General features: G+C 38.5%; 8 protein-coding genes across 9 annotated transcripts; 4 read left to right on the top strand and 4 right to left on the bottom strand.

Annotated features, from left to right (window-relative positions):
* Positions 1–720: 720 nt before the first annotated feature.
* Positions 721–2,436, top strand: LOC140780130 (uncharacterized). The gene has a single exon (XM_073125482.1). The coding sequence runs from the start codon at positions 721–723 to the stop codon at positions 2,068–2,070; it is 1,350 nt and encodes a 449-aa protein (XP_072981583.1). The 3' UTR covers positions 2,071–2,436.
* A 120-nt stretch (positions 2,437–2,556) lies between these two features.
* On the bottom strand, positions 2,557–5,229 carry LOC140780131 (WAT1-related protein At5g64700-like). Its single transcript, XM_073125484.1, has 7 exons — positions 4,997–5,229; positions 4,859–4,921; positions 4,666–4,782; positions 3,882–4,119; positions 3,337–3,495; positions 3,095–3,243; positions 2,557–2,879 (listed from the first exon to the last, which is right to left on the bottom strand). Exons 1-7 carry the CDS (start codon positions 5,224–5,226, stop codon positions 2,753–2,755), a joined length of 1,083 nt encoding a protein of 360 aa, XP_072981585.1. The 5' UTR covers positions 5,227–5,229; the 3' UTR covers positions 2,557–2,752.
* A 1,103-nt stretch (positions 5,230–6,332) lies between these two features.
* Positions 6,333–7,591, top strand: LOC140780132 (uncharacterized). The gene has a single exon (XM_073125485.1). The coding sequence runs from the start codon at positions 6,382–6,384 to the stop codon at positions 7,384–7,386; it is 1,005 nt and encodes a 334-aa protein (XP_072981586.1). The 5' UTR covers positions 6,333–6,381; the 3' UTR covers positions 7,387–7,591.
* Positions 7,592–9,720: 2,129 nt separating this feature from the next.
* Positions 9,721–12,269, bottom strand: LOC140779188 (uncharacterized). Its single transcript, XM_073124179.1, has 7 exons — positions 12,137–12,269; positions 11,925–11,954; positions 11,494–11,592; positions 11,148–11,241; positions 10,501–10,795; positions 10,341–10,395; positions 9,721–10,015 (listed from the first exon to the last, which is right to left on the bottom strand). Exons 1-7 carry the CDS (start codon positions 12,260–12,262, stop codon positions 9,938–9,940), a joined length of 777 nt encoding a protein of 258 aa, XP_072980280.1. The 5' UTR covers positions 12,263–12,269; the 3' UTR covers positions 9,721–9,937.
* A 764-nt stretch (positions 12,270–13,033) lies between these two features.
* LOC140779144 (uncharacterized) lies at positions 13,034–14,749 on the top strand. The gene has a single exon (XM_073124129.1). The coding sequence runs from the start codon at positions 13,034–13,036 to the stop codon at positions 14,381–14,383; it is 1,350 nt and encodes a 449-aa protein (XP_072980230.1). The 3' UTR covers positions 14,384–14,749.
* A 120-nt stretch (positions 14,750–14,869) lies between these two features.
* Positions 14,870–17,542, bottom strand: LOC140779154 (WAT1-related protein At5g64700-like). The gene is made up of 7 exons (XM_073124139.1): positions 17,310–17,542; positions 17,172–17,234; positions 16,979–17,095; positions 16,195–16,432; positions 15,650–15,808; positions 15,408–15,556; positions 14,870–15,192 (listed from the first exon to the last, which is right to left on the bottom strand). The coding sequence occupies exons 1-7, from the start codon at positions 17,537–17,539 to the stop codon at positions 15,066–15,068; spliced, it is 1,083 nt and encodes a 360-aa protein (XP_072980240.1). The 5' UTR covers positions 17,540–17,542; the 3' UTR covers positions 14,870–15,065.
* A 1,101-nt stretch (positions 17,543–18,643) lies between these two features.
* LOC140779162 (uncharacterized) lies at positions 18,644–19,904 on the top strand. Its single transcript, XM_073124149.1, has one exon. It carries the CDS (start codon positions 18,695–18,697, stop codon positions 19,697–19,699), a length of 1,005 nt encoding a protein of 334 aa, XP_072980250.1. The 5' UTR covers positions 18,644–18,694; the 3' UTR covers positions 19,700–19,904.
* Positions 19,905–22,033: 2,129 nt separating this feature from the next.
* Positions 22,034–24,755, bottom strand: LOC140779173 (uncharacterized). Of its 2 annotated transcripts, none has more exons than XM_073124160.1 (7): positions 24,450–24,747; positions 24,238–24,267; positions 23,807–23,905; positions 23,461–23,554; positions 22,814–23,108; positions 22,654–22,708; positions 22,034–22,328 (listed from the first exon to the last, which is right to left on the bottom strand). In XM_073124160.1, exons 1-7 carry the CDS (start codon positions 24,573–24,575, stop codon positions 22,251–22,253), a joined length of 777 nt encoding a protein of 258 aa, XP_072980261.1. In that variant the 5' UTR covers positions 24,576–24,747; the 3' UTR covers positions 22,034–22,250. The 2 variants fall into 2 exon arrangements, with proteins under 2 accessions (XP_072980261.1, XP_072980269.1); XM_073124168.1 differs by lacking the exon at positions 22,034–22,328 and adding an exon at positions 22,338–22,513 and having other exon boundaries at positions 24,450–24,755.

The raw sequence follows: 24,755 nt of genomic DNA, 5'->3' as shown, positions 1-24,755 counted from the left end.
ACAGAAGAGGGCTTAGTAGGTGGCTGAGCTTAGCCTTTATGGAGCGGGCCAAGTTTTCCAAGGCTCTAAAGCCTCGAGAGGAAAAGGCCCATCAGCCTATCACACCTCAAAGGCCCAAAATCAGAATGAAAGTTGTTGTTATAAAACTCGCCATTGATACTAGTTTTGGAGGTGGGTTCAGATTTTTGTGAAGAAATCTGCAGTTGGAGTAGGAAAATCTCTTTTGAATGTTTGCTGCCGAGCTTGATCATAGTGTGCTTGTTGTGTGGTATGGTAGTTTTGCTCTCATTTTGCATAAATTTGGAATCTTCGTCTGGTTCTTTCTTCCGTGATGCCATATCCGAGTAGGATTTGATCTAAGCTTCAAGATCTGTTCTAAGAGTAGTCGGGAACCAGTAGGAGCTTCAGAAATGCAAAACCTTTACTTAGTTTCTTTAAATTGCTGAATGATTTATTTGAGAGGGCTTGAACCAATGCAGTTTGTCAATATATCAGCTGTTAGCAGGGCTGGATGGTCCATTTGCTGTAACAGGTTTTCTTGTTTCTGATTTTGTGGTGTATCTCGGTGGAAGATCACCGCTAATTAAGTTTCAATGAAACAGGGGCTGTGGCCTGATTAGTCAAAAAAAAAAAAGTTTGTCAATATATCTATAGTGAGATCTTAAGAGGAAGAAGAAGTAATTGATAGTTTTGGTACCTAAATTTGTTCGGGGACATCAGATGGAGGGAAATATACCAACTGGAAGCATGATCCCAGGGGCTTCATATGGTGCCCTGGACTTGCAAGGATCCATGCACATGCATCTCCCCCATCCATCACACCCACACTTTCACCAACCCCAGCAGCAAGTAAGCCATTCCCAGCACCACCAGGGCTCGATGGTTCATCCACCAATGCATGATACTTTCCCATTGTCAATGAATCACATGCATGAATGCGATCAGCATCCACCAGTTCCTTTCGTGGACTACAACAAAGGAGAGCGTGGAAAGAATTATATGAGTGAGGAAGATGAACCAAGCCTCACAGAGGACGGCATCGACAGTCATAATGAAAAGGGGAACAAGGGCTTCCCATGGCAGCGGATGAAGTGGACTGATGGAATGGTTAGACTTTTGATAACTGCTGTTTCTTATATAGGAGAGGATGTTGCATCTGATTGTAACAGTGGAGGGAGGAGGAAGCATGCGATATTGCAGAAGAAAGGGAAGTGGAAGTCGATATCAAAAGTTATGGCTAAGAGGGGCTGTTATGTGTCGCCTCAACAGTGCGAAGACAAGTTTAATGATCTCAATAAGAGATATAAGAGGCTTACGGATATTCTTGGTAGGGGCACATCGTGTAAGGTTGTGGAGAATCCAGCACTTATGGATCATATGGAACACCTTTCTGATAAGTTAAAGGATGATGTAAGGAAGATTTTGAGCTCGAAGCATCTTTTCTATGAGGAGATGTGCTCATACCATAATGGTAACCGGTTGAATTTACCAGCTGATCCAGCACTTCAGCGTTCACTGCAGTTGGCTCTTAGAAGTAGAGATGAGCATGACCCTAGGAGGGGTCTAAATGAAGATACAAATGAAGATGATCAAAGTGCTGATAGTGATGACGAGGAAGATAATGCTGAAGAGCATCATGTGTTGCACGGTGATAGGGCAGGATCATGCTTCCCGAAAAGGTTGAAGTGTGGAGGGGACCATGAAGATGCAGGTTTTGGCCAATCGACATGTTTGCAGGACTATACGGGAAGGTCTCATACCCAGGGCATTAATGTTGATATGAACCAAGCTTTTCCAGAAGGATCTAATACCATGTTGAGGCAGAAGCAATTGGTGAGTTCTCATTTGCTTCAGCTTGAGGAGCGGCACTTGCAAATTGAAGTTCAGATAATGGAGCTAGAAAAACGTCGTTTCAAGTGGCTGCGATTCAGTAAGAAAAAGGACAGAGAACTGCAGAAGATGAGGATGGAGAATGAAAGTATAAAGCTTGGGAATGAACGATTAGCATTAGAAGTAAAGTACAAAGAATTAGAGGTTGATCTTAAAGTAAAGAAAACCAATGATGGATGATACTTTGACAGATTGTACAAATGCAAGCTTCAGAACATTCTAAGCTGTCGTCTTGAACAGAAAGTATTGTAGGATTAAGCCTCTTGTTTGTACTGTCTCACAACTGAAGGTACCTCTGTTATTGTATTGGGTATAATGTGCTCCGTTGTAAATCAGCTCTTTTTTTTCAAATTAGGCATCGAACCATCTCAGCTCAAATTCTTGTATCTGTTCCTTCTTTTCAAATTTAGCTTTATTTAGGCCAATGCTGGTACATTTCGACTTACTGTGATCCTCCTGTCAATCCTCTCTCTAGCAGCATTGGTGATCACAGATATCATTTCATGTTTATTACAAGTGGACACTTGATTATATCCATACATTGAAGTGCGCAAAAATAGGGTTGGTATATAGATATGAATAAATGATGCACAGACAGTTGTGGTTATGTCGAATCGTATCAATCTCTCATGATCTATGTTTGATGTAATTCTTCTTGAGTACATATTGTTGCCTGTTAATTTGGCATTATTATTATTATCTGAAGAAGTTGCAAAACAGTTAAATCAGTTATTCTGAGCAGCTGTTCTGAATCAATGGTAACATAAACCAGCACTGGATATGCTTCTGAGCTATTGTCTATTGGACGGACGTAGGAATTTGTTTTACCTAAATCAAGTATGAATTCTGTCGCACAAAACTGTCACCCAAAAGATGCATCTCTTGATTCTTGCAGGTTCTCTGCTGGCAGTTGACTTTTAACGTAGTCTTTGTTTTTACCCCACATAACGGAGTAAAGGCCAACTGTTAGAAAAATTCCACCTAAGATACTGCATGCATGTTCAAAAGCATTAGTCCAGTTAGCCGAAACATAATATTGAAGATAATTTATCAAAAACACCTTACATTTTGCTTTGATTATCATTCAATAGATACATATTATTGTTTTTAATCTCTCAAAAGTATTCTTAAATATTAAATATCAATCTTATAAAGATATGAATGATAATAGAAGTAAAACATAAATTTTTCTAAATTTTATTACCTTCCTAAGTGAACTGCCTCCCCTAAGAAAAAAGTCTCCGCTATAATGGTAAACACCAAAGCCAATGGGAATGACAATGCGTAGAACACGGCGCCTTTCTTCTCGATGCACCAAGTCTGCAAGTAAAACGTAAGAGCTTGGACGAATCCCTGCACAAAAGAAGTCGTAAAAAATAATGGTTAATCCAAGGAGATATATATATACTTATCCATACTATTTATCCATGCAATTGATGTGCTTACAGAATACACGACTGCAATTAATCCCACGTCAAATCCCAGTTTCCACTTGGCGAAATCTCTTTCAAGCACCAATGCAGCACACAGTGACTGCAGTGCACTAAATGTACATTGCAGAGTTGTCAAAAGGAGTTTGGAAGGAAACTCTGTTAGGTATATACTCTGCACGCAGATGAACAAGTTTGAGTATTAATTAGGGTTAGTTTCAAGTAGAACCTGAACTACAGCTAATTTTTTATATAGATTTTCTTATTTATATTTTATCACACCTTGTCCTCCTCAACTATCTAATTTCTCTGATAATATTAATTTATTCTTAACTTGTCTCTTTTTTTTTTTTAATTTAAAATAAAATTAAAATTATTCTTATAAGGTAGAATATTGATTTGGAAAAGAAAATCTAATTAACAACTAACTATAGTTAAGAGGGACAAAGTATCACACAAAATATTAAGAGAATATTATAAAAATAGACAATAGTTCAAAAGATCTAACTGCAAAAATTATTACAAGGACACGTCAGAAGAAGTTTTGTAGATCCACTCAACCTGTACGACAAGCCACAATGACCAACAGATGCAAGATAAGGTCATAAGCAGGGAGCCCTTGAGCCATGCGTTAGAGTGAGTGGTGGAGATGCTACTCTGGCCAAGAACATGATGATGGCTCAAAGGCTTTATCAAAGGTCCCCCATATAATGCAATGACAAAGATCCCTGCTATGCTGACAGCAATCCCAGTAGCTTTGGCTATCCCTGAAGAGCTCTTCAATTTGATCTTCTCTGTTCTTCATGTACATATACATATATATATGCAAATCAATCACCAAATACAAGGTTAGTTGCTTATGTTTTCCACAGCAAGCCTATATCAATTGTCACAGGCTAAATCAGTTGAATAGACAGCCCGCATGGTGCTTAACTTTCAGATATTAAAATTAAGCCGTGGCTTCGTTTTGGAAGCCCAGCTTTTGAAGACCAAAAGATAAAGCAAAGAGAAGAAGAAAAAAAAAAAAAAACAAGCGTCAAAGTAATGTTATTCTTTCTTTTGCCCAATTTGAAGTATAAAGGTGTACAAGCCGACTTAGAAATAAAAAGGGAGAGGGTCATGGAGGGTAGAATGAACACCTCTCACGTAATATATCTTGATAGCCCACCTAGGGGCTAGAGTTTGATATTTGATGGACCGTTTAAATTTATTGTGGTCTATCATTTTAGGATGGTTAGCCTAATTATCTATTCTATATATCGACGAGAGCTTGTTTCCTTTAAATCTACTTTATGATTAAGTTATTATCTATTAAGAAAAGAATTCTATAGAAAAGATAGCTTACCGGAAAAGTAGTGCGAAACAGAACGTCAGGACTGGTACTGAGTTTGTCAATGCTGAGGCCAGTGTTGCCGAAGTGTATTTCAGACTGGCATAAGAGAACTCTATATTTAACGTGATCCTGAAAAACGATTAAGAAGTTAGAGAAAGTGCATCAAATTAATTAGTTTGTTGGTAGAAGGGACCTTATAACATACCCAAAGAGTGCAAGTGAGAAAACCTTCCACAGTTCCGAGAATGTGAGTTTCATGAATGTTTTCCTAACACCATTAGCAAATAAAATTAGTACTAAAGATATAGCAGCTGTTAAAATAATTAAAGATGGCAGTAATCACCTTCTGAAAGCTATAGCAAATGGAAGCAACAAGATAGATCCAGCAGCTTGTCGATAGACGATGAACACAATGGTGCTCATGCCGCGGTTAAAAGCAGCTTTGGATATAATATATAATCCAGTGTACATCATCTGGTTGACAACGAGAATAACATAGCATAAGTAAAAGTTAATCTTTTCAGATCTTGAAGGTGGTGGAGGTGATGATAAGGGTAGTGAAGAAGATGTCATGATGATGTGTAGAGTAGTAGTATAGTAGTATAGTAGAGATACCTGAGCGAAGGTGCACTACTTATAGAGATATAAGAGAGATCTAACAAAAGTATGAAACGGCATCTCATAATAAATATTAAATTAAGAATCATCCACGTCAAGGCAAAGGAAGGAAACAAGAAGCAGCAAAATAGAAGACTGCCAAAATCCCTATTCAACTTGAACATGAGCTAGAATTATCAAAAATAAATATGAGGATACATAAAAGAAGAAATTAAAATAGGGAATGAAAATTAATGATCTCTCTTCTTGTTTTACTATCATATGTCCTAACTTGGTGATGCAGGAAGCATGTAATGAGCGAATGCCGGCGAATTTGAGTAAAGAGCCTTCTCAATCTTGTTGATTTTCTAATAAAAATGTTAAGAAACATTGCTGATTCAAGAGAGTGAGAACAATAGAAAACAAAGAAAACGATACTCAATATAACAATTAATATAATTTAATGTCCAAAATCTGAATACGAATTTATATATTTTCAAAACTTTTTTTAAACAAAATTTCAATGCAATTTGAGTCCCATGGACTTCATTCTATATAAAAACGCTCCTTAACAATGTTGTAAGACAATAGAACGTTATATTTATGTTCGATTCGAAGTTTTTTAACTTTTTTTTTTGCTTCTGGAATCCTGACGTCAAATATTCAACATTGGTGGGATTGATGGGAAGTGGATAAACATCAGCAAGCCCCCGCACTGAGCACGTCACTCACGGCTGTCGATCTATTTTGAAGCTACTGTAGTCGTTTAGTTAGATTTCTTTACCTTTTTTATTGTTTTCGTCACATTGTCAACATCGAACGACGACTGCAAGCAAGTGGAAGACTGGAAGGTCATTACGAAAGGAAGAGCGAGAAGCCACAGCAAGACGGCGCCATCAGTGGGATACCCTTAAAACGTTTGGTTCTGACGATTTTCATGCAAAACAAGACCAGCCGCCTTGCTGCACTATGATATCCCATTTAGGGAAACAACGTGGAGATTTCAATTGAAGGGAACGTGAGTACGTATGTGACTTACCAATGTGGTTATAAATAGGATTGCAGAACAAGATGGATGTCTTCAACAGCCTCCTCTCCATTAGCAAGAACAAGAAGAGTGAGAGTTGATCTATGGCCGTCGTCAACAGCAACTCCCTTCTCTTCTTTCCTACAACTACTGTTACCTCTAAGTCTCCCTCTTCATTTCTCCTCTTATCACACAAAAACAAAATAAAAACCTCTCTTCGCCCTCTCAAGCCCGTTGCTGCGACCGCCGCGCGGTTTCAAGAAGCCGGGCAGCTGAGCTCGAGTCTGAACCCTCGTAGACTCAAGTCCCGCCTCGCTGCCGGCGAGACCCTATATGGCTTCTCCCTCCTGAGCTCCTCCCCGACCTTTGCCGAGATCGCGGGCCTCGCCGGCTACGACTATGTACTCATCGACATGGAGCACGGCCCCGGGGGGATCTCCGATGCCCTCCCTTGCCTCCGTGCCCTGGCCGCCACCCAGACCCCAGTCGTCATCCGCCTCCCGGAGTCCACCTCCACCTGGGCGAAGAAGGCCCTCGACCTCGGCCCCGACGGCCTCATGTTCCCTGGGATCGAGTCGCCCCGCGCCGCCCAGCTCGCCGTCTCCTACTGCCGCTTCCCCCCGCGTGGTGTTCGCGGCAACGCCTACTCCATCGTCCGCGCCTCCGGCTACGGCATTGACGATGGCTACCTCGCGAGGTGCGAGGAGGACTTGCTGGTGATGTGCCAGGTGGAGACGCCGTCCGGGTTGGCGCAGGTCGAGGAGATCTCCGCCGTCGAGGGCGTCGACGTGGTGCAAATGGGGCCGCTGGACCTGAGCGCGAGCATGGGATACCTGCTTGACCCCGGGAACCGCAAGGTGAGGGAAGTGGTGAGGGAGACGGAGAGGAGGGTGTTCGCCGTCAGGCAGGCGGCGAAGGGCATCCGTGGGCCCTATCTCGGGGGCTTCGGCAAGCCGCACGACGACGCCGAGCAGCTCAAGCTGAGGGGGTACCACATGGTGATCGGAGCGTCGGACGTGGGGATGTTCCGGAAGGCAGCGGTGGAGGACGTGAGGAGGTTCCGGAGCGTTAAGCCGAAGATCGGCGTTCGAGCGGGTGAGCTAAATTAATGCGGTGAGGAAGGTGGCAGGCAGTGGTGGAGATAGAAATATTACTTAATAAACAATTTAAGTAAATAAAGAAGAGACCGGCAATGGTCATTCGAAACTGTGCAAGTGTTAGAACTTAGGACTTCGAATTTTAATAAAATATCAGTGTATGGCAATTCCGTCAGCAATAAGAATAATAATAATAATCATCACATTATTTCTTGTATGATCTACCTAGCAATATTCGCGATGCCATGCATTCCAAACAACTATGCTGCGTTGCTCTTGGTTCAAGCATAATAATGCATTTGTGGTACAAACACAGAGTTCTTATATATTTGTAATGATAGTTCAAACTCATTCCAGCAATACATTTCTATAAAATGTAAGAATGCATGACACAACTATCATACACTACACCCATCTTATAAAAGTTTAATGAGAAATATTGCTACTGGTCCAACTCATCAGTAGGTAAGTTTATACCACTAACAACACTTAGCTCATTACCTGTGCTTTATGGAACTTGACAGGGAGTTCCACGCATCAACACGGAGCATGAACCTTTCCTGTGCATGGGCCTGTGCATTTGATTGATTGAGTTTTTTTTGACCAAACTAACTCACTTGAACTTTATTTATCAAAATGTACTACAATTTAAACTTAATACAAAAAAAAATATTCTAATTTTACCAGCTTATCATCCATGTCGTCAATCCTAGACTGAAATGTTGAATTCATCAACGCTTTACTTTAAGATAAAAATGTCAAATTGTTTGATGTCTTAATTTTTTATTGAGTTACTAATTTAGTCAGCATTTTATCTGAAACGTCAACGAAAAAATTGAACAATTTAGCACTTTCTCTAAGTAAATTGTCGAACAGTTCAAAATAAATCATAGATTGAAAGTTTGATATTTCACAATTATTCATTCAAGCTACGAACAAATCATTGTAATGTTTGAATGAAATTATATGATCAAAATAGATAAATTGACACAAAGTTATACAGCATTAAATGAATAAGTAATTTTGAACATTAATTATGAAAGAAACCATCTATTTGAAACCTGAGAATGAAAATATATGTGATTGCAGGAATTAGTTTGCTCATCGCTGAGGTAATTGTAGTTGAAGTCATCTTCATGTTGACCACGTAGAGATCCCATGGGCTAGAGTCTCCTAGACGTCAACAAAATTGAGACGATTTTATAGTATGAAACTAATCACTAATAAATCAACTATTAATCATTTAATTGATACCGAGTCCAAATGAATAATTTATCTCACAAATCTCATTGTAAATCATGGGTGACGTCGAACATTTAGTTGAACACCCAAAAGAGTATGAATGTATTATATAGTCAAACAAAATAAGGCTAAAATTTAGTTGAAATGGAATTAAATACATAAAATTTTGTTGTGAGATATAATGATATCATTAGGAGAGACAATTAAATGATCCAAGCATTATGACCATTAGTAATTAATAATTTCGTAATCTCCTTGTGTGCAACTTTTTTCATATCGTGATTACAAATTTAAATTTATGAAGCAGTTACCCAAATAAACCGTAGAAGAACAAGAGTCTTTGTCTTTTTCTCATGCAATCACAATCACATGATTAATTGCTCTGGGACTATATATTGTTATTATTGTTATTGGAAAAAGAGTATTAATATGAAATAAGTACTAAAATCAAGATGAGATATATTTTACCTCGTGTTTAAAGTCTAGATTTACGTAATTACTTATTGTTTCATTCATATCACTTTATTTTTATGGTCTAAATTAAAGTATAACAGTTATTTTATTATGTATTTGATTAATATGAGAGATCAAATTTCAAAATACTCATTAAATATAAAATTAACGATAATTTGATAATTTTTTTAATGTATTTAAAAAAACATATCGATCAAAGTTCAAATGGCAAAAATATGACACAAAAATAATTTTTATTTATAATTTTATTATTTGAAATCCAATCGGTATTATATTATATGCATTAAAAAACTTATTAGATTCTCTATAATTTTATTTCTAATGAGTATTTCTTAATATCAATGTTTAATTTGATAAAACATAATAGAAAAATTACGGTTTCAATTTGAACATAATATTAGAAGGTAAAGCTGGGGTAAAATATAATTTCCAAAAAGAAAAATCATCAGACGTGCGCATATATATTTTATACACAGCCATATCTAAGCTTCTAATCATTTCAGTACGGTCTAATTTTAAGTGTGTTGTGTACATCTGATAGCGATTATTGCGGCGGAGAAGATATAAAAGGGGCCCACCAAAATTAGGTGGCTTGCAATCGTGCCATCTATGGGGACTTGCACACAAACAAGTAATTATAAACTTCTCATTATAATTCAAGCTCATTTCATGAATACATTTATGAAACGTTCTGACTTGAATGGCAACTGCTATGCAACACACCGTGTTTCATGAATACTTCTCTTGCCTCTCTCTCTCCAACCATACCATCAACAGCTAAAACTCGGACATGTTCAATTCACGGTGCCTGTCTAATTCATAGGTATATTAATATCATTAGCAGGACTTAGCTCGGCTTTAAGGCGCTTGACAGGGAGTTGTATGCATCAACACAGAGCTTGAACCTTTCCTCGGCAAGGGCGGCCTGCATTTGCACACCTCGTTCAGGAGCAGAAGTCGATGGCATATAAGTTCACAAGTAACACAGTAGAAATACTCGGCCATTTCCTTGCCTAATCTAACTTGCCAGGATCTTGGTACCAGTTTCTACAAGTTCATGTTAACAGCTGACCGAAACTAATTGTTACTTCCTTGACGCAACTTTTCCAACTTTGAGTAGTGCCAAAATGAATCAATGGAAGAAGGTGCATAGTGATGACAAGGATTACAACAATAAACTACTTTCAAGAAAAACCCAACTATCTACTTTCAAGAAACCAACTAAATTACTGTAAGATAAATAGACTAACCTGTGAAGAACTTTGATGCTTGTCAGGATGCCACTTTAAAGCAGATGAACGAAAACTGTGACAATAAAAAGAATGATGAAAACAAATATATAAGAAGCAAGAAGCATTTGTAGGATTAATTTTACAGGGAAAACGAGATAATTAAATACTCATGACTTACGCGCGTTTAAGGTCGTCTAACTTTAAGGGGCCACTGGCTGGCAATCCAAGAGTAACTCTATGACTTTGCAAATCTATATCGCTTGATTCTTCTTCAACATCACTTTCATTCCAGAATTTCTCTCTAGATTTAGTCCACTGTGAATTCTCCCTCCATTCAAATCCTGTCGAAGAACTCTGGAAATGAAGGTTTTTTGCTGACCAATTCCAGGTAAAGGATCTCTGTCCACCAAAGGTGGATGGAGTGCCAGGATCATCACAATATTCTTGATTGAAGCTATTCTTGTTCTGCCAACCTGGACAGAATACACTCCCTCATTATCTGATTTTGTAAAAGCAATGTAGTTGGAAACATAAAAGATCCCAGCTCCTAGACTTAGCTATCAGAAATTTTAATTACAATGATTCACATATTGAAATCATAATTATGAGGAAATTTCTAACGAGTACAGTTGTTTGCCATAAGAAAGTGGACTTCTTCACTCATGTTCCTTTTAGATGAGTATCCTCACATAAGATTCTATTTTGTTGATAGTGATGCCTACATTCATAGTCTTTGTTATAAACACTGCTGTAAAGTCAATATGATCAAATACAAGTTGGAAACTGAAAGCAGCACAAAGTTGGAGAATATTAAGGGAAACTCACGCTTGCTTGCGTTACACTGGCTTTTTCTAAGACTTGAACGATGGAACTTTGATTTGCCTGTTCGCTTTGGTTGGTGATGTTTATCAAAATCATCCTAATAAGTGAAATTCAGATGTCGGGACGAAAAATAAAAATAAAACAAAAGATAAAAGAAAGCTTGGCTCATGGAACACAATGATGTTCACAAGGGATGAAACTATTCACACGGGTGGGTTATGATGGGATGAAATTCAATCTATTCATGTAAGCAAGTAAATTTTAATAATTACCACATGCGACATGATTTTAAGTTGCAATCCAAAAAAATGAGGTGTAAAACAATGACAGAAGTACCATAGGATTTTACCTGAATATACTGCTTTGAGGATTTGCCATTGAGAAGTAGGTTCTTAAGAGCACTCTTTGCATCAGATCGCTTTTGTCGAACTGAATATCTGAGGTAAGTCTGTCAAAAGCCTACTCCTATTAGATACAATAATATTGATACAATGACATAGTTTAGCTGGACTCTTCTAGGAGTCGCGTGTTGGACAATGACTAACGTAATTTGAAATGCTCTCAAGAGGCTTTCTTTGCCGGAAAATAATTTTCACCTCAATCAATTCAATAACCTTTCTTATCACTAGGTAGGTAACATCATACAGTTCTATTTGCATCAGCCACTCATTAAAGGTACAGGGAAGAGGAAAATTATTGAGTGGCACCTCCCACTCAATAAAAACGATTTAATCAATCTACATAGATAATGCAGTAAGTCCAAGTTCAAGTTCATCATACCTTGGATGATTCTTGACCACCTCCTCCATCCTGAAAGATATTCAGATCATAATTCAAACAGTAAGTGCTACAACTGCGATGCATCAAAAGGACTAAGACATTTCCTATTCCTACACTGCTCCTGTATTGTTCTCTCCAACACTGCTCTCTTAGGTCTAACATCAAACATCTTGAGTGCACGAATGGGGCATGATAAAGAATAACAAACGTACCATGGAGGATGATTTGGACTTCCATTTGGAGGAGGAGAAGGGGGTGGAATGAAGCAGAGCAAATTGGGTGCGCTGCAAAGAAGAATCTCCTAATCCGGCCACGCTCTTCCACACTGCGCCACGCATCTCTGCGCGGAACTTTTCACGAAAGAACAATGGAAATGGCCCAAGATGAACACAGAAGAGGGCTTAGTAGGTGGCTGAGCTTAGCCTTTATGGAGCGGGCCAAGTTTTCCAAGGCTCTAAAGCCTCGAGAGGAAAAGGCCCATCAGCCTATCACACCTCAAAGGCCCAAAATCAGAATGAAAGTTGTTGTTATAAAACTCGCCATTGATACTAGTTTTGGAGGTGGGTTCAGATTTTTGTGAAGAAATCTGCAGTTGGAGTAGGAAAATCTCTTTTGAATGTTTGCTGCCGAGCTTGATCATAGTGTGCTTGTTGTGTGGTATGGTAGTTTTGCTCTCATTTTGCATAAATTTGGAATCTTCGTCTGGTTCTTTCTTCCGTGATGCCATATCCGAGTAGGATTTGATCTAAGCTTCAAGATCTGTTCTAAGAGTAGTCGGGAACCAGTAGGAGCTTCAGAAATGCAAAACCTTTACTTAGTTTCTTTAAATTGCTGAATGATTTATTTGAGAGGGCTTGAACCAATGCAGTTTGTCAATATATCAGCTGTTAGCAGGGCTGGATGGTCCATTTGCTGTAACAGGTTTTCTTGTTTCTGATTTTGTGGTGTATCTCGGTGGAAGATCACCGCTAATTAAGTTTCAATGAAACAGGGGCTGTGGCCTGATTAGTCAAAAAAAAAAAAGTTTGTCAATATATCTATAGTGAGATCTTAAGAGGAAGAAGAAGTAATTGATAGTTTTGGTACCTAAATTTGTTCGGGGACATCAGATGGAGGGAAATATACCAACTGGAAGCATGATCCCAGGGGCTTCATATGGTGCCCTGGACTTGCAAGGATCCATGCACATGCATCTCCCCCATCCATCACACCCACACTTTCACCAACCCCAGCAGCAAGTAAGCCATTCCCAGCACCACCAGGGCTCGATGGTTCATCCACCAATGCATGATACTTTCCCATTGTCAATGAATCACATGCATGAATGCGATCAGCATCCACCAGTTCCTTTCGTGGACTACAACAAAGGAGAGCGTGGAAAGAATTATATGAGTGAGGAAGATGAACCAAGCCTCACAGAGGACGGCATCGACAGTCATAATGAAAAGGGGAACAAGGGCTTCCCATGGCAGCGGATGAAGTGGACTGATGGAATGGTTAGACTTTTGATAACTGCTGTTTCTTATATAGGAGAGGATGTTGCATCTGATTGTAACAGTGGAGGGAGGAGGAAGCATGCGATATTGCAGAAGAAAGGGAAGTGGAAGTCGATATCAAAAGTTATGGCTAAGAGGGGCTGTTATGTGTCGCCTCAACAGTGCGAAGACAAGTTTAATGATCTCAATAAGAGATATAAGAGGCTTACGGATATTCTTGGTAGGGGCACATCGTGTAAGGTTGTGGAGAATCCAGCACTTATGGATCATATGGAACACCTTTCTGATAAGTTAAAGGATGATGTAAGGAAGATTTTGAGCTCGAAGCATCTTTTCTATGAGGAGATGTGCTCATACCATAATGGTAACCGGTTGAATTTACCAGCTGATCCAGCACTTCAGCGTTCACTGCAGTTGGCTCTTAGAAGTAGAGATGAGCATGACCCTAGGAGGGGTCTAAATGAAGATACAAATGAAGATGATCAAAGTGCTGATAGTGATGACGAGGAAGATAATGCTGAAGAGCATCATGTGTTGCACGGTGATAGGGCAGGATCATGCTTCCCGAAAAGGTTGAAGTGTGGAGGGGACCATGAAGATGCAGGTTTTGGCCAATCGACATGTTTGCAGGACTATACGGGAAGGTCTCATACCCAGGGCATTAATGTTGATATGAACCAAGCTTTTCCAGAAGGATCTAATACCATGTTGAGGCAGAAGCAATTGGTGAGTTCTCATTTGCTTCAGCTTGAGGAGCGGCACTTGCAAATTGAAGTTCAGATAATGGAGCTAGAAAAACGTCGTTTCAAGTGGCTGCGATTCAGTAAGAAAAAGGACAGAGAACTGCAGAAGATGAGGATGGAGAATGAAAGTATAAAGCTTGGGAATGAACGATTAGCATTAGAAGTAAAGTACAAAGAATTAGAGGTTGATCTTAAAGTAAAGAAAACCAATGATGGATGATACTTTGACAGATTGTACAAATGCAAGCTTCAGAACATTCTAAGCTGTCGTCTTGAACAGAAAGTATTGTAGGATTAAGCCTCTTGTTTGTACTGTCTCACAACTGAAGGTACCTCTGTTATTGTATTGGGTATAATGTGCTCCGTTGTAAATCAGCTCTTTTTTTTCAAATTAGGCATCGAACCATCTCAGCTCAAATTCTTGTATCTGTTCCTTCTTTTCAAATTTAGCTTTATTTAGGCCAATGCTGGTACATTTCGACTTACTGTGATCCTCCTGTCAATCCTCTCTCTAGCAGCATTGGTGATCACAGATATCATTTCATGTTTATTACAAGTGGACACTTGATTATATCCATACATTGAAGTGCGCAAAAATAGGGTTGGTATATAGATATGAATAAATGATGCACAGACAGTTGTGGTTATGTCGAATCGTATCAATCTCTCATGATCTATGTTTGATGTAATTCTTCTTGAGTACATATTGTTGCCTGTTAATTTGGCATTATTATTATTATCTGAAGAAGTTGCAAAACAGTTAAATCAGTTATTCTGAGCAGCTGTTCTGAATCAATGGTAACATAAACCAGCACTGGATATGCTTCTGAGCTATTGTCTATTGGACGGACGTAGGAATTTGTTTTACCTAAATCAAGTATGAATTCTGTCGCACAAAACTGTCACCCAAAAGATGCATCTCTTGATTCTTGCAGGTTCTCTGCTGGCAGTTGACTTTTAACGTAGTCTTTGTTTTTACCCCACATAACGGAGTAAAGGCCAACTGTTAGAAAAATTCCACCTAAGATACTGCATGCATGTTCAAAAGCATTAGTCCAGTTAGCCGAAACATAATATTGAAGATAATTTATCAAAAACACCTTACATTTTGCTTTGATTATCATTCAATAGATACATATTATTGTTTTTAATCTCTCAAAAGTATTCTTAAATATTAAATATCAATCTTATAAAGATATGAATGATAATAGAAGTAAAACATAAATTTTTCTAAATTTTATTACCTTCCTAAGTGAACTGCCTCCCCTAAGAAAAAAGTCTCCGCTATAATGGTAAACACCAAAGCCAATGGGAATGACAATGCGTAGAACACGGCGCCTTTCTTCTCGATGCACCAAGTCTGCAAGTAAAACGTAAGAGCTTGGACGAATCCCTGCACAAAAGAAGTCGTAAAAAATAATGGTTAATCCAAGGAGATATATATATACTTATCCATACTATTTATCCATGCAATTGATGTGCTTACAGAATACACGACTGCAATTAATCCCACGTCAAATCCCAGTTTCCACTTGGCGAAATCTCTTTCAAGCACCAATGCAGCACACAGTGACTGCAGTGCACTAAATGTACATTGCAGAGTTGTCAAAAGGAGTTTGGAAGGAAACTCTGTTAGGTATATACTCTGCACGCAGATGAACAAGTTTGAGTATTAATTAGGGTTAGTTTCAAGTAGAACCTGAACTACAGCTAATTTTTTATATAGATTTTCTTATTTATATTTTATCACACCTTGTCCTCCTCAACTATCTAATTTCTCTGATAATATTAATTTATTCTTAACTTGTCTCTTTTTTTTTTTTAATTTAAAATAAAATTAAAATTATTCTTATAAGGTAGAATATTGATTTGGAAAAGAAAATCTAATTAACAACTAACTATAGTTAAGAGGGACAAAGTATCACACAAAATATTAAGAGAATATTATAAAAATAGACAATAGTTCAAAAGATCTAACTGCAAAAATTATTACAAGGACACGTCAGAAGAAGTTTTGTAGATCCACTCAACCTGTACGACAAGCCACAATGACCAACAGATGCAAGATAAGGTCATAAGCAGGGAGCCCTTGAGCCATGCGTTAGAGTGAGTGGTGGAGATGCTACTCTGGCCAAGAACATGATGATGGCTCAAAGGCTTTATCAAAGGTCCCCCATATAATGCAATGACAAAGATCCCTGCTATGCTGACAGCAATCCCAGTAGCTTTGGCTATCCCTGAAGAGCTCTTCAATTTGATCTTCTCTGTTCTTCATGTACATATACATATATATATGCAAATCAATCACCAAATACAAGGTTAGTTGCTTATGTTTTCCACAGCAAGCCTATATCAATTGTCACAGGCTAAATCAGTTGAATAGACAGCCCGCATGGTGCTTAACTTTCAGATATTAAAATTAAGCCGTGGCTTCGTTTTGGAAGCCCAGCTTTTGAAGACCAAAAGATAAAGCAAAGAGAAGAAGAAAAAAAAAAAAAAACAAGCGTCAAAGTAATGTTATTCTTTCTTTTGCCCAATTTGAAGTATAAAGGTGTACAAGCCGACTTAGAAATAAAAAGGGAGAGGGTCATGGAGGGTAGAATGAACACCTCTCACGTAATATATCTTGATAGCCCACCTAGGGGCTAGAGTTTGATATTTGATGGACCGTTTAAATTTATTGTGGTCTATCATTTTAGGATGGTTAGCCTAATTATCTATTCTATATATCGACGAGAGCTTGTTTCCTTTAAATCTACTTTATGATTAAGTTATTATCTATTAAGAAAAGAATTCTATAGAAAAGATAGCTTACCGGAAAAGTAGTGCGAAACAGAACGTCAGGACTGGTACTGAGTTTGTCAATGCTGAGGCCAGTGTTGCCGAAGTGTATTTCAGACTGGCATAAGAGAACTCTATATTTAACGTGATCCTGAAAAACGATTAAGAAGTTAGAGAAAGTGCATCAAATTAATTAGTTTGTTGGTAGAAGGGACCTTATAACATACCCAAAGAGTGCAAGTGAGAAAACCTTCCACAGTTCCGAGAATGTGAGTTTCATGAATGTTTTCCTAACACCATTAGCAAATAAAATTAGTACTAAAGATATAGCAGCTGTTAAAATAATTAAAGATGGCAGTAATCACCTTCTGAAAGCTATAGCAAATGGAAGCAACAAGATAGATCCAGCAGCTTGTCGATAGACGATGAACACAATGGTGCTCATGCCGCGGTTAAAAGCAGCTTTGGATATAATATATAATCCAGTGTACATCATCTGGTTGACAACGAGAATAACATAGCATAAGTAAAAGTTAATCTTTTCAGATCTTGAAGGTGGTGGAGGTGATGATAAGGGTAGTGAAGAAGATGTCATGATGATGTGTAGAGTAGTAGTATAGTAGTATAGTAGAGATACCTGAGCGAAGGTGCACTACTTATAGAGATATAAGAGAGATCTAACAAAAGTATGAAACGGCATCTCATAATAAATATTAAATTAAGAATCATCCACGTCAAGGCAAAGGAAGGAAACAAGAAGCAGCAAAATAGAAGACTGCCAAAATCCCTATTCAACTTGAACATGAGCTAGAATTATCAAAAATAAATATGAGGATACATAAAAGAAGAAATTAAAATAGGGAATGAAAATTAATGATCTCTCTTCTTGTTTTACTATCATATGTCCTAACTTGGTGATGCAGGAAGCATGTAATGAGCGAATGCCGGCGAATTTGAGTAAAGAGCCTTCTCAATCTTGTTGATTTTCTAATAAAAATGTTAAGAAACATTGCTGATTCAAGAGAGTGAGAACAATAGAAAACAAAGAAAACGATACTCAATATAACAATTAATATAATTTAATGTCCAAAATCTGAATACGAATTTATATATTTTCAAAACTTTTTTTAAACAAAATTTCAATGCAATTTGAGTCCCATGGACTTCATTCTATATAAAAACGCTCCTTAACAATGTTGTAAGACAATAGAACGTTATATTTATGTTCGATTCGAAGTTTTTTAACTTTTTTTTTTGCTTCTGGAATCCTGACGTCAAATATTCAACATTGGTGGGATTGATGGGAAGTGGATAAACATCAGCAAGCCCCCGCACTGAGCACGTCACTCACGGCTGTCGATCTATTTTGAAGCTACTGTAGTCGTTTAGTTAGATTTCTTTACCTTTTTTATTGTTTTCGTCACATTGTCAACATCGAACGACGACTGCAAGCAAGTGGAAGACTGGAAGGTCATTACGAAAGGAAGAGCGAGAAGCCACAGCAAGACGGCGCCATCAGTGGGATACCCTTAAAACGTTTGGTTCTGACGATTTTCATGCAAAACAAGACCAGCCGCCTTGCTGCACTATGATATCCCATTTAGGGAAACAACGTGGAGATTTCAATTGAAGGGAACGTGAGTACGTATGTGACTTACCAATGTGGTTATAAATAGGATTGCAGAACAAGATGGATGTCTTCAACAGCCTCCTCTCCATTAGCAAGAACAAGAAGAGTGAGAGTTGATCTATGGCCGTCGTCAACAGCAACTCCCTTCTCTTCTTTCCTACAACTACTGTTACCTCTAAGTCTCCCTCTTCATTTCTCCTCTTATCACACAAAAACAAAATAAAAACCTCTCTTCGCCCTCTCAAGCCCGTTGCTGCGACCGCCGCGCGGTTTCAAGAAGCCGGGCAGCTGAGCTCGAGTCTGAACCCTCGTAGACTCAAGTCCCGCCTCGCTGCCGGCGAGACCCTATATGGCTTCTCCCTCCTGAGCTCCTCCCCGACCTTTGCCGAGATCGCGGGCCTCGCCGGCTACGACTATGTACTCATCGACATGGAGCACGGCCCCGGGGGGATCTCCGATGCCCTCCCTTGCCTCCGTGCCCTGGCCGCCACCCAGACCCCAGTCGTCATCCGCCTCCCGGAGTCCACCTCCACCTGGGCGAAGAAGGCCCTCGACCTCGGCCCCGACGGCCTCATGTTCCCTGGGATCGAGTCGCCCCGCGCCGCCCAGCTCGCCGTCTCCTACTGCCGCTTCCCCCCGCGTGGTGTTCGCGGCAACGCCTACTCCATCGTCCGCGCCTCCGGCTACGGCATTGACGATGGCTACCTCGCGAGGTGCGAGGAGGACTTGCTGGTGATGTGCCAGGTGGAGACGCCGTCCGGGTTGGCGCAGGTCGAGGAGATCTCCGCCGTCGAGGGCGTCGACGTGGTGCAAATGGGGCCGCTGGACCTGAGCGCGAGCATGGGATACCTGCTTGACCCCGGGAACCGCAAGGTGAGGGAAGTGGTGAGGGAGACGGAGAGGAGGGTGTTCGCCGTCAGGCAGGCGGCGAAGGGCATCCGTGGGCCCTATCTCGGGGGCTTCGGCAAGCCGCACGACGACGCCGAGCAGCTCAAGCTGAGGGGGTACCACATGGTGATCGGAGCGTCGGACGTGGGGATGTTCCGGAAGGCAGCGGTGGAGGACGTGAGGAGGTTCCGGAGCGTTAAGCCGAAGATCGGCGTTCGAGCGGGTGAGCTAAATTAATGCGGTGAGGAAGGTGGCAGGCAGTGGTGGAGATAGAAATATTACTTAATAAACAATTTAAGTAAATAAAGAAGAGACCGGCAATGGTCATTCGAAACTGTGCAAGTGTTAGAACTTAGGACTTCGAATTTTAATAAAATATCAGTGTATGGCAATTCCGTCAGCAATAAGAATAATAATAATAATCATCACATTATTTCTTGTATGATCTACCTAGCAATATTCGCGATGCCATGCATTCCAAACAACTATGCTGCGTTGCTCTTGGTTCAAGCATAATAATGCATTTGTGGTACAAACACAGAGTTCTTATATATTTGTAATGATAGTTCAAACTCATTCCAGCAATACATTTCTATAAAATGTAAGAATGCATGACACAACTATCATACACTACACCCATCTTATAAAAGTTTAATGAGAAATATTGCTACTGGTCCAACTCATCAGTAGGTAAGTTTATACCACTAACAACACTTAGCTCATTACCTGTGCTTTATGGAACTTGACAGGGAGTTCCACGCATCAACACGGAGCATGAACCTTTCCTGTGCATGGGCCTGTGCATTTGATTGATTGAGTTTTTTTTGACCAAACTAACTCACTTGAACTTTATTTATCAAAATGTACTACAATTTAAACTTAATACAAAAAAAAATATTCTAATTTTACCAGCTTATCATCCATGTCGTCAATCCTAGACTGAAATGTTGAATTCATCAACGCTTTACTTTAAGATAAAAATGTCAAATTGTTTGATGTCTTAATTTTTTATTGAGTTACTAATTTAGTCAGCATTTTATCTGAAACGTCAACGAAAAAATTGAACAATTTAGCACTTTCTCTAAGTAAATTGTCGAACAGTTCAAAATAAATCATAGATTGAAAGTTTGATATTTCACAATTATTCATTCAAGCTACGAACAAATCATTGTAATGTTTGAATGAAATTATATGATCAAAATAGATAAATTGACACAAAGTTATACAGCATTAAATGAATAAGTAATTTTGAACATTAATTATGAAAGAAACCATCTATTTGAAACCTGAGAATGAAAATATATGTGATTGCAGGAATTAGTTTGCTCATCGCTGAGGTAATTGTAGTTGAAGTCATCTTCATGTTGACCACGTAGAGATCCCATGGGCTAGAGTCTCCTAGACGTCAACAAAATTGAGACGATTTTATAGTATGAAACTAATCACTAATAAATCAACTATTAATCATTTAATTGATACCGAGTCCAAATGAATAATTTATCTCACAAATCTCATTGTAAATCATGGGTGACGTCGAACATTTAGTTGAACACCCAAAAGAGTATGAATGTATTATATAGTCAAACAAAATAAGGCTAAAATTTAGTTGAAATGGAATTAAATACATAAAATTTTGTTGTGAGATATAATGATATCATTAGGAGAGACAATTAAATGATCCAAGCATTATGACCATTAGTAATTAATAATTTCGTAATCTCCTTGTGTGCAACTTTTTTCATATCGTGATTACAAATTTAAATTTATGAAGCAGTTACCCAAATAAACCGTAGAAGAACAAGAGTCTTTGTCTTTTTCTCATGCAATCACAATCACATGATTAATTGCTCTGGGACTATATATTGTTATTATTGTTATTGGAAAAAGAGTATTAATATGAAATAAGTACTAAAATCAAGATGAGATATATTTTACCTCGTGTTTAAAGTCTAGATTTACGTAATTACTTATTGTTTCATTCATATCACTTTATTTTTATGGTCTAAATTAAAGTATAACAGTTATTTTATTATGTATTTGATTAATATGAGAGATCAAATTTCAAAATACTCATTAAATATAAAATTAACGATAATTTGATAATTTTTTTAATGTATTTAAAAAAACATATCGATCAAAGTTCAAATGGCAAAAATATGACACAAAAATAATTTTTATTTATAATTTTATTATTTGAAATCCAATCGGTATTATATTATATGCATTAAAAAACTTATTAGATTCTCTATAATTTTATTTCTAATGAGTATTTCTTAATATCAATGTTTAATTTGATAAAACATAATAGAAAAATTACGGTTTCAATTTGAACATAATATTAGAAGGTAAAGCTGGGGTAAAATATAATTTCCAAAAAGAAAAATCATCAGACGTGCGCATATATATTTTATACACAGCCATATCTAAGCTTCTAATCATTTCAGTACGGTCTAATTTTAAGTGTGTTGTGTACATCTGATAGCGATTATTGCGGCGGAGAAGATATAAAAGGGGCCCACCAAAATTAGGTGGCTTGCAATCGTGCCATCTATGGGGACTTGCACACAAACAAGTAATTATAAACTTCTCATTATAATTCAAGCTCATTTCATGAATACATTTATGAAACGTTCTGACTTGAATGGCAACTGCTATGCAACACACCGTGTTTCATGAATACTTCTCTTGCCTCTCTCTCTCCAACCATACCATCAACAGCTAAAACTCGGACATGTTCAATTCACGGTGCCTGTCTAATTCATAGGTATATTAATATCATTAGCAGGACTTAGCTCGGCTTTAAGGCGCTTGACAGGGAGTTGTATGCATCAACACAGAGCTTGAACCTTTCCTCGGCAAGGGCGGCCTGCATTTGCACACCTCGTTCAGGAGCAGAAGTCGATGGCATATAAGTTCACAAGTAACACAGTAGAAATACTCGGCCATTTCCTTGCCTAATCTAACTTGCCAGGATCTTGGTACCAGTTTCTACAAGTTCATGTTAACAGCTGACCGAAACTAATTGTTACTTCCTTGACGCAACTTTTCCAACTTTGAGTAGTGCCAAAATGAATCAATGGAAGAAGGTGCATAGTGATGACAAGGATTACAACAATAAACTACTTTCAAGAAAAACCCAACTATCTACTTTCAAGAAACCAACTAAATTACTGTAAGATAAATAGACTAACCTGTGAAGAACTTTGATGCTTGTCAGGATGCCACTTTAAAGCAGATGAACGAAAACTGTGACAATAAAAAGAATGATGAAAACAAATATATAAGAAGCAAGAAGCATTTGTAGGATTAATTTTACAGGGAAAACGAGATAATTAAATACTCATGACTTACGCGCGTTTAAGGTCGTCTAACTTTAAGGGACCACTGGCTGGCAATCCAAGAGTAACTCTATGACTTTGCAAATCTATATCGCTTGATTCTTCTTCAACATCACTTTCATTCCAGAATTTCTCTCCAGATTTAGTCCACTGTGAATTCTCCCTCCATTCAAATCCTGTCGAAGAACTCTGGAAATGAAGGTTTTCTGCTGACCAATTCCAGGTAAAGGATCTCTGTCCACCAAAGGTGGATGGAGTGCCAGGATCATCACAATATTCTTGATTGAAGCTATTCTTGTTCTGCCAACCTGGACAGAATACACTCCCTCATTATCTGATTTTGTAAAAGCAATGTAGTTGGAAACATAAAAGATCCCAGCTCCTAGACTTAGCTATCAGAAATTTTAATTACAATGATTCACATATTGAAATCATAATTATGAGGAAATTTCTAACGAGTACAGTTGTTTGCCATAAGAAAGTGGACTTCTTCACTCATGTTCCTTTTAGATGAGTATCCTCACATAAGATTCTATTTTGTTGATAGTGATGCCTACATTCATAGTCTTTGTTATAAACACTGCTGTAAAGTCAATATGATCAAATACAAGTTGGAAACTGAAAGCAGCACAAAGTTGGAGAATATTAAGGGAAACTCACGCTTGCTTGCGTTACACTGGCTTTTTCTAAGACTTGAACGATGGAACTTTGATTTGCCTGTTCGCTTTGGTTGGTGATGTTTATCAAAATCATCCTAATAAGTGAAATTCAGATGTCAGGACGAAAAATAAAAATAAAACAAAAGATAAAAGAAAGCTTGGCTCATGGAACACAATGATGTTCACAAGGGATGAAACTATTCACACGGGTGGGTTATGATGGGATGAAATTCAATCTATTCATGTAAGCAAGTAAATTTTAATAATTACCACATACGACATGATTTTAAGTTGCAATCCAAAAAAATGAGGTGTAAAACAATGACAGAAGTACCATAGGATTTTACCTGAATATACTGCTTTGAGGATTTGCCATTGAGAAGTAGGTTCTTAAGAGCACTCTTTGCATCAGATCGCTTTTGTCGAACTGAATATCTGAGGTAAGTCTGTCAAAAGCCTACTCCTATTAGATACAATAATATTGATACAATGACATAGTTTAGCTGGACTCTTCTAGGAGTCGCGTGTTGGACAATGACTAACGTAATTTGAAATGCTCTCAAGAGGCTTTCTTTGCCGGAAAATAATTTTCACCTCAATCAATTCAATAACCTTTCTTATCACTAGGTAGGTAACATCATACAGTTCTATTTGCATCAGCCACTCATTAAAGGTACAGGGAAGAGGAAAATTATTGAGTGGCACCTCCCACTCAATAAAAACGATTTAATCAATCTACATAGATAATGCAGTAAGTCCAAGTTCAAGTTCATCATACCTTGGATGATTCTTGACCACCTCCTCCATCCTGAAAGATATTCAGATCATAATTCAAACAGTAAGTGCTACAACTGCGATGCATCAAAAGGACTAAGACATTTCCTATTCCTACACTGCTCCTGTATTGTTCTCTCCAACACTGCTCTCTTAGGTCTAACATCAAACATCTTGAGTGCACGAATGGGGCATGATAAAGAATAACAAACGTACCATGGAGGATGATTTGGACTTCCATTTGGAGGAGGAGAAGGGGGTGGAATGAAGCAGAGCAAATTGGGTGCGCTGCAAAGAAGAATCTCCTAATCCGGCCACGCTCTTCCACACTGCGCCACGCATCTCTGCGCGGAACTTTTCACGAAAGAACAATGGAAATGGCCCAAGATGAACACAGAAGAGGGCTTAGTAGGTGGCTGAGCTTAGCCTTTATGGAGCGGGCCAAGTTTTCCAAGGCTCTAAAGCCTCGAGAGGAAAAGGCCCATCAGCCTATCACACCTCAAAGGCCCAAAATCAGAATGA

The sequence above is a fragment of the Typha angustifolia genome, chromosome 3, assembly GCF_048772165.1.
Source record: "Typha angustifolia cultivar Huaian chromosome 3, ASM4877216v1, whole genome shotgun sequence".
Taxonomy (NCBI): domain Eukaryota; kingdom Viridiplantae; phylum Streptophyta; class Magnoliopsida; order Poales; family Typhaceae; genus Typha; species Typha angustifolia.
The sequence above is the reverse complement of the archived record's forward strand: the minus strand, read 5'-3'. Positions and strand labels throughout refer to the sequence as shown.

What these genes read in the sequence shown, in the direction of transcription:
- LOC140779173 (XM_073124160.1), bottom strand. Translation starts at nt 24,575, where the DNA reads ATGCGTGGCGCAGTGTGGAAGAGCGTGGCCGGATTAGGAGATTCTTCT. An exon ending in CCAGTGTAACGCAAGCAAGC is followed by an intron (nt 23,109 to 23,460) that starts GTGAGTTTCCCT and finishes TATTCTGTCCAG; the next exon opens with GTTGGCAGAACAAGAATAGC. An exon ending in TTAGACGACCTTAAACGCGC is followed by an intron (nt 22,709 to 22,813) that starts GTAAGTCATGAG and finishes TTATTGTCACAG; the next exon opens with TTTTCGTTCATCTGCTTTAA.
- LOC140779188 (XM_073124179.1), bottom strand. Translation starts at nt 12,262, where the DNA reads ATGCGTGGCGCAGTGTGGAAGAGCGTGGCCGGATTAGGAGATTCTTCT. An exon ending in AGTCCAAATCATCCTCCATG is followed by an intron (nt 11,955 to 12,136) that starts GTACGTTTGTTA and finishes AATATCTTTCAG; the next exon opens with GATGGAGGAGGTGGTCAAGA. An exon ending in CCAGTGTAACGCAAGCAAGC is followed by an intron (nt 10,796 to 11,147) that starts GTGAGTTTCCCT and finishes TATTCTGTCCAG; the next exon opens with GTTGGCAGAACAAGAATAGC.
- LOC140780130 (XM_073125482.1), top strand. Translation starts at nt 721, where the DNA reads ATGGAGGGAAATATACCAACTGGAAGCATGATCCCAGGGGCTTCATAT.
- LOC140780132 (XM_073125485.1), top strand. Translation starts at nt 6,382, where the DNA reads ATGGCCGTCGTCAACAGCAACTCCCTTCTCTTCTTTCCTACAACTACT.
- LOC140779162 (XM_073124149.1), top strand. Translation starts at nt 18,695, where the DNA reads ATGGCCGTCGTCAACAGCAACTCCCTTCTCTTCTTTCCTACAACTACT.
- LOC140779144 (XM_073124129.1), top strand. Translation starts at nt 13,034, where the DNA reads ATGGAGGGAAATATACCAACTGGAAGCATGATCCCAGGGGCTTCATAT.
- LOC140779154 (XM_073124139.1), bottom strand. Translation starts at nt 17,539, where the DNA reads ATGACATCTTCTTCACTACCCTTATCATCACCTCCACCACCTTCAAGA. An exon ending in CATTGTGGCTTGTCGTACAG is followed by an intron (nt 15,809 to 16,194) that starts GTTGAGTGGATC and finishes ATCTGCGTGCAG; the next exon opens with AGTATATACCTAACAGAGTT. An exon ending in TAATTGCAGTCGTGTATTCT is followed by an intron (nt 15,557 to 15,649) that starts GTAAGCACATCA and finishes TCTTTTGTGCAG; the next exon opens with GGATTCGTCCAAGCTCTTAC.
- LOC140780131 (XM_073125484.1), bottom strand. Translation starts at nt 5,226, where the DNA reads ATGACATCTTCTTCACTACCCTTATCATCACCTCCACCACCTTCAAGA. An exon ending in TTCTCACTTGCACTCTTTGG is followed by an intron (nt 4,783 to 4,858) that starts GTATGTTATAAG and finishes ATCGTTTTTCAG; the next exon opens with GATCACGTTAAATATAGAGT. An exon ending in GAGGCAGTTCACTTAGGAAG is followed by an intron (nt 2,880 to 3,094) that starts GTAATAAAATTT and finishes ACATGCATGCAG; the next exon opens with TATCTTAGGTGGAATTTTTC.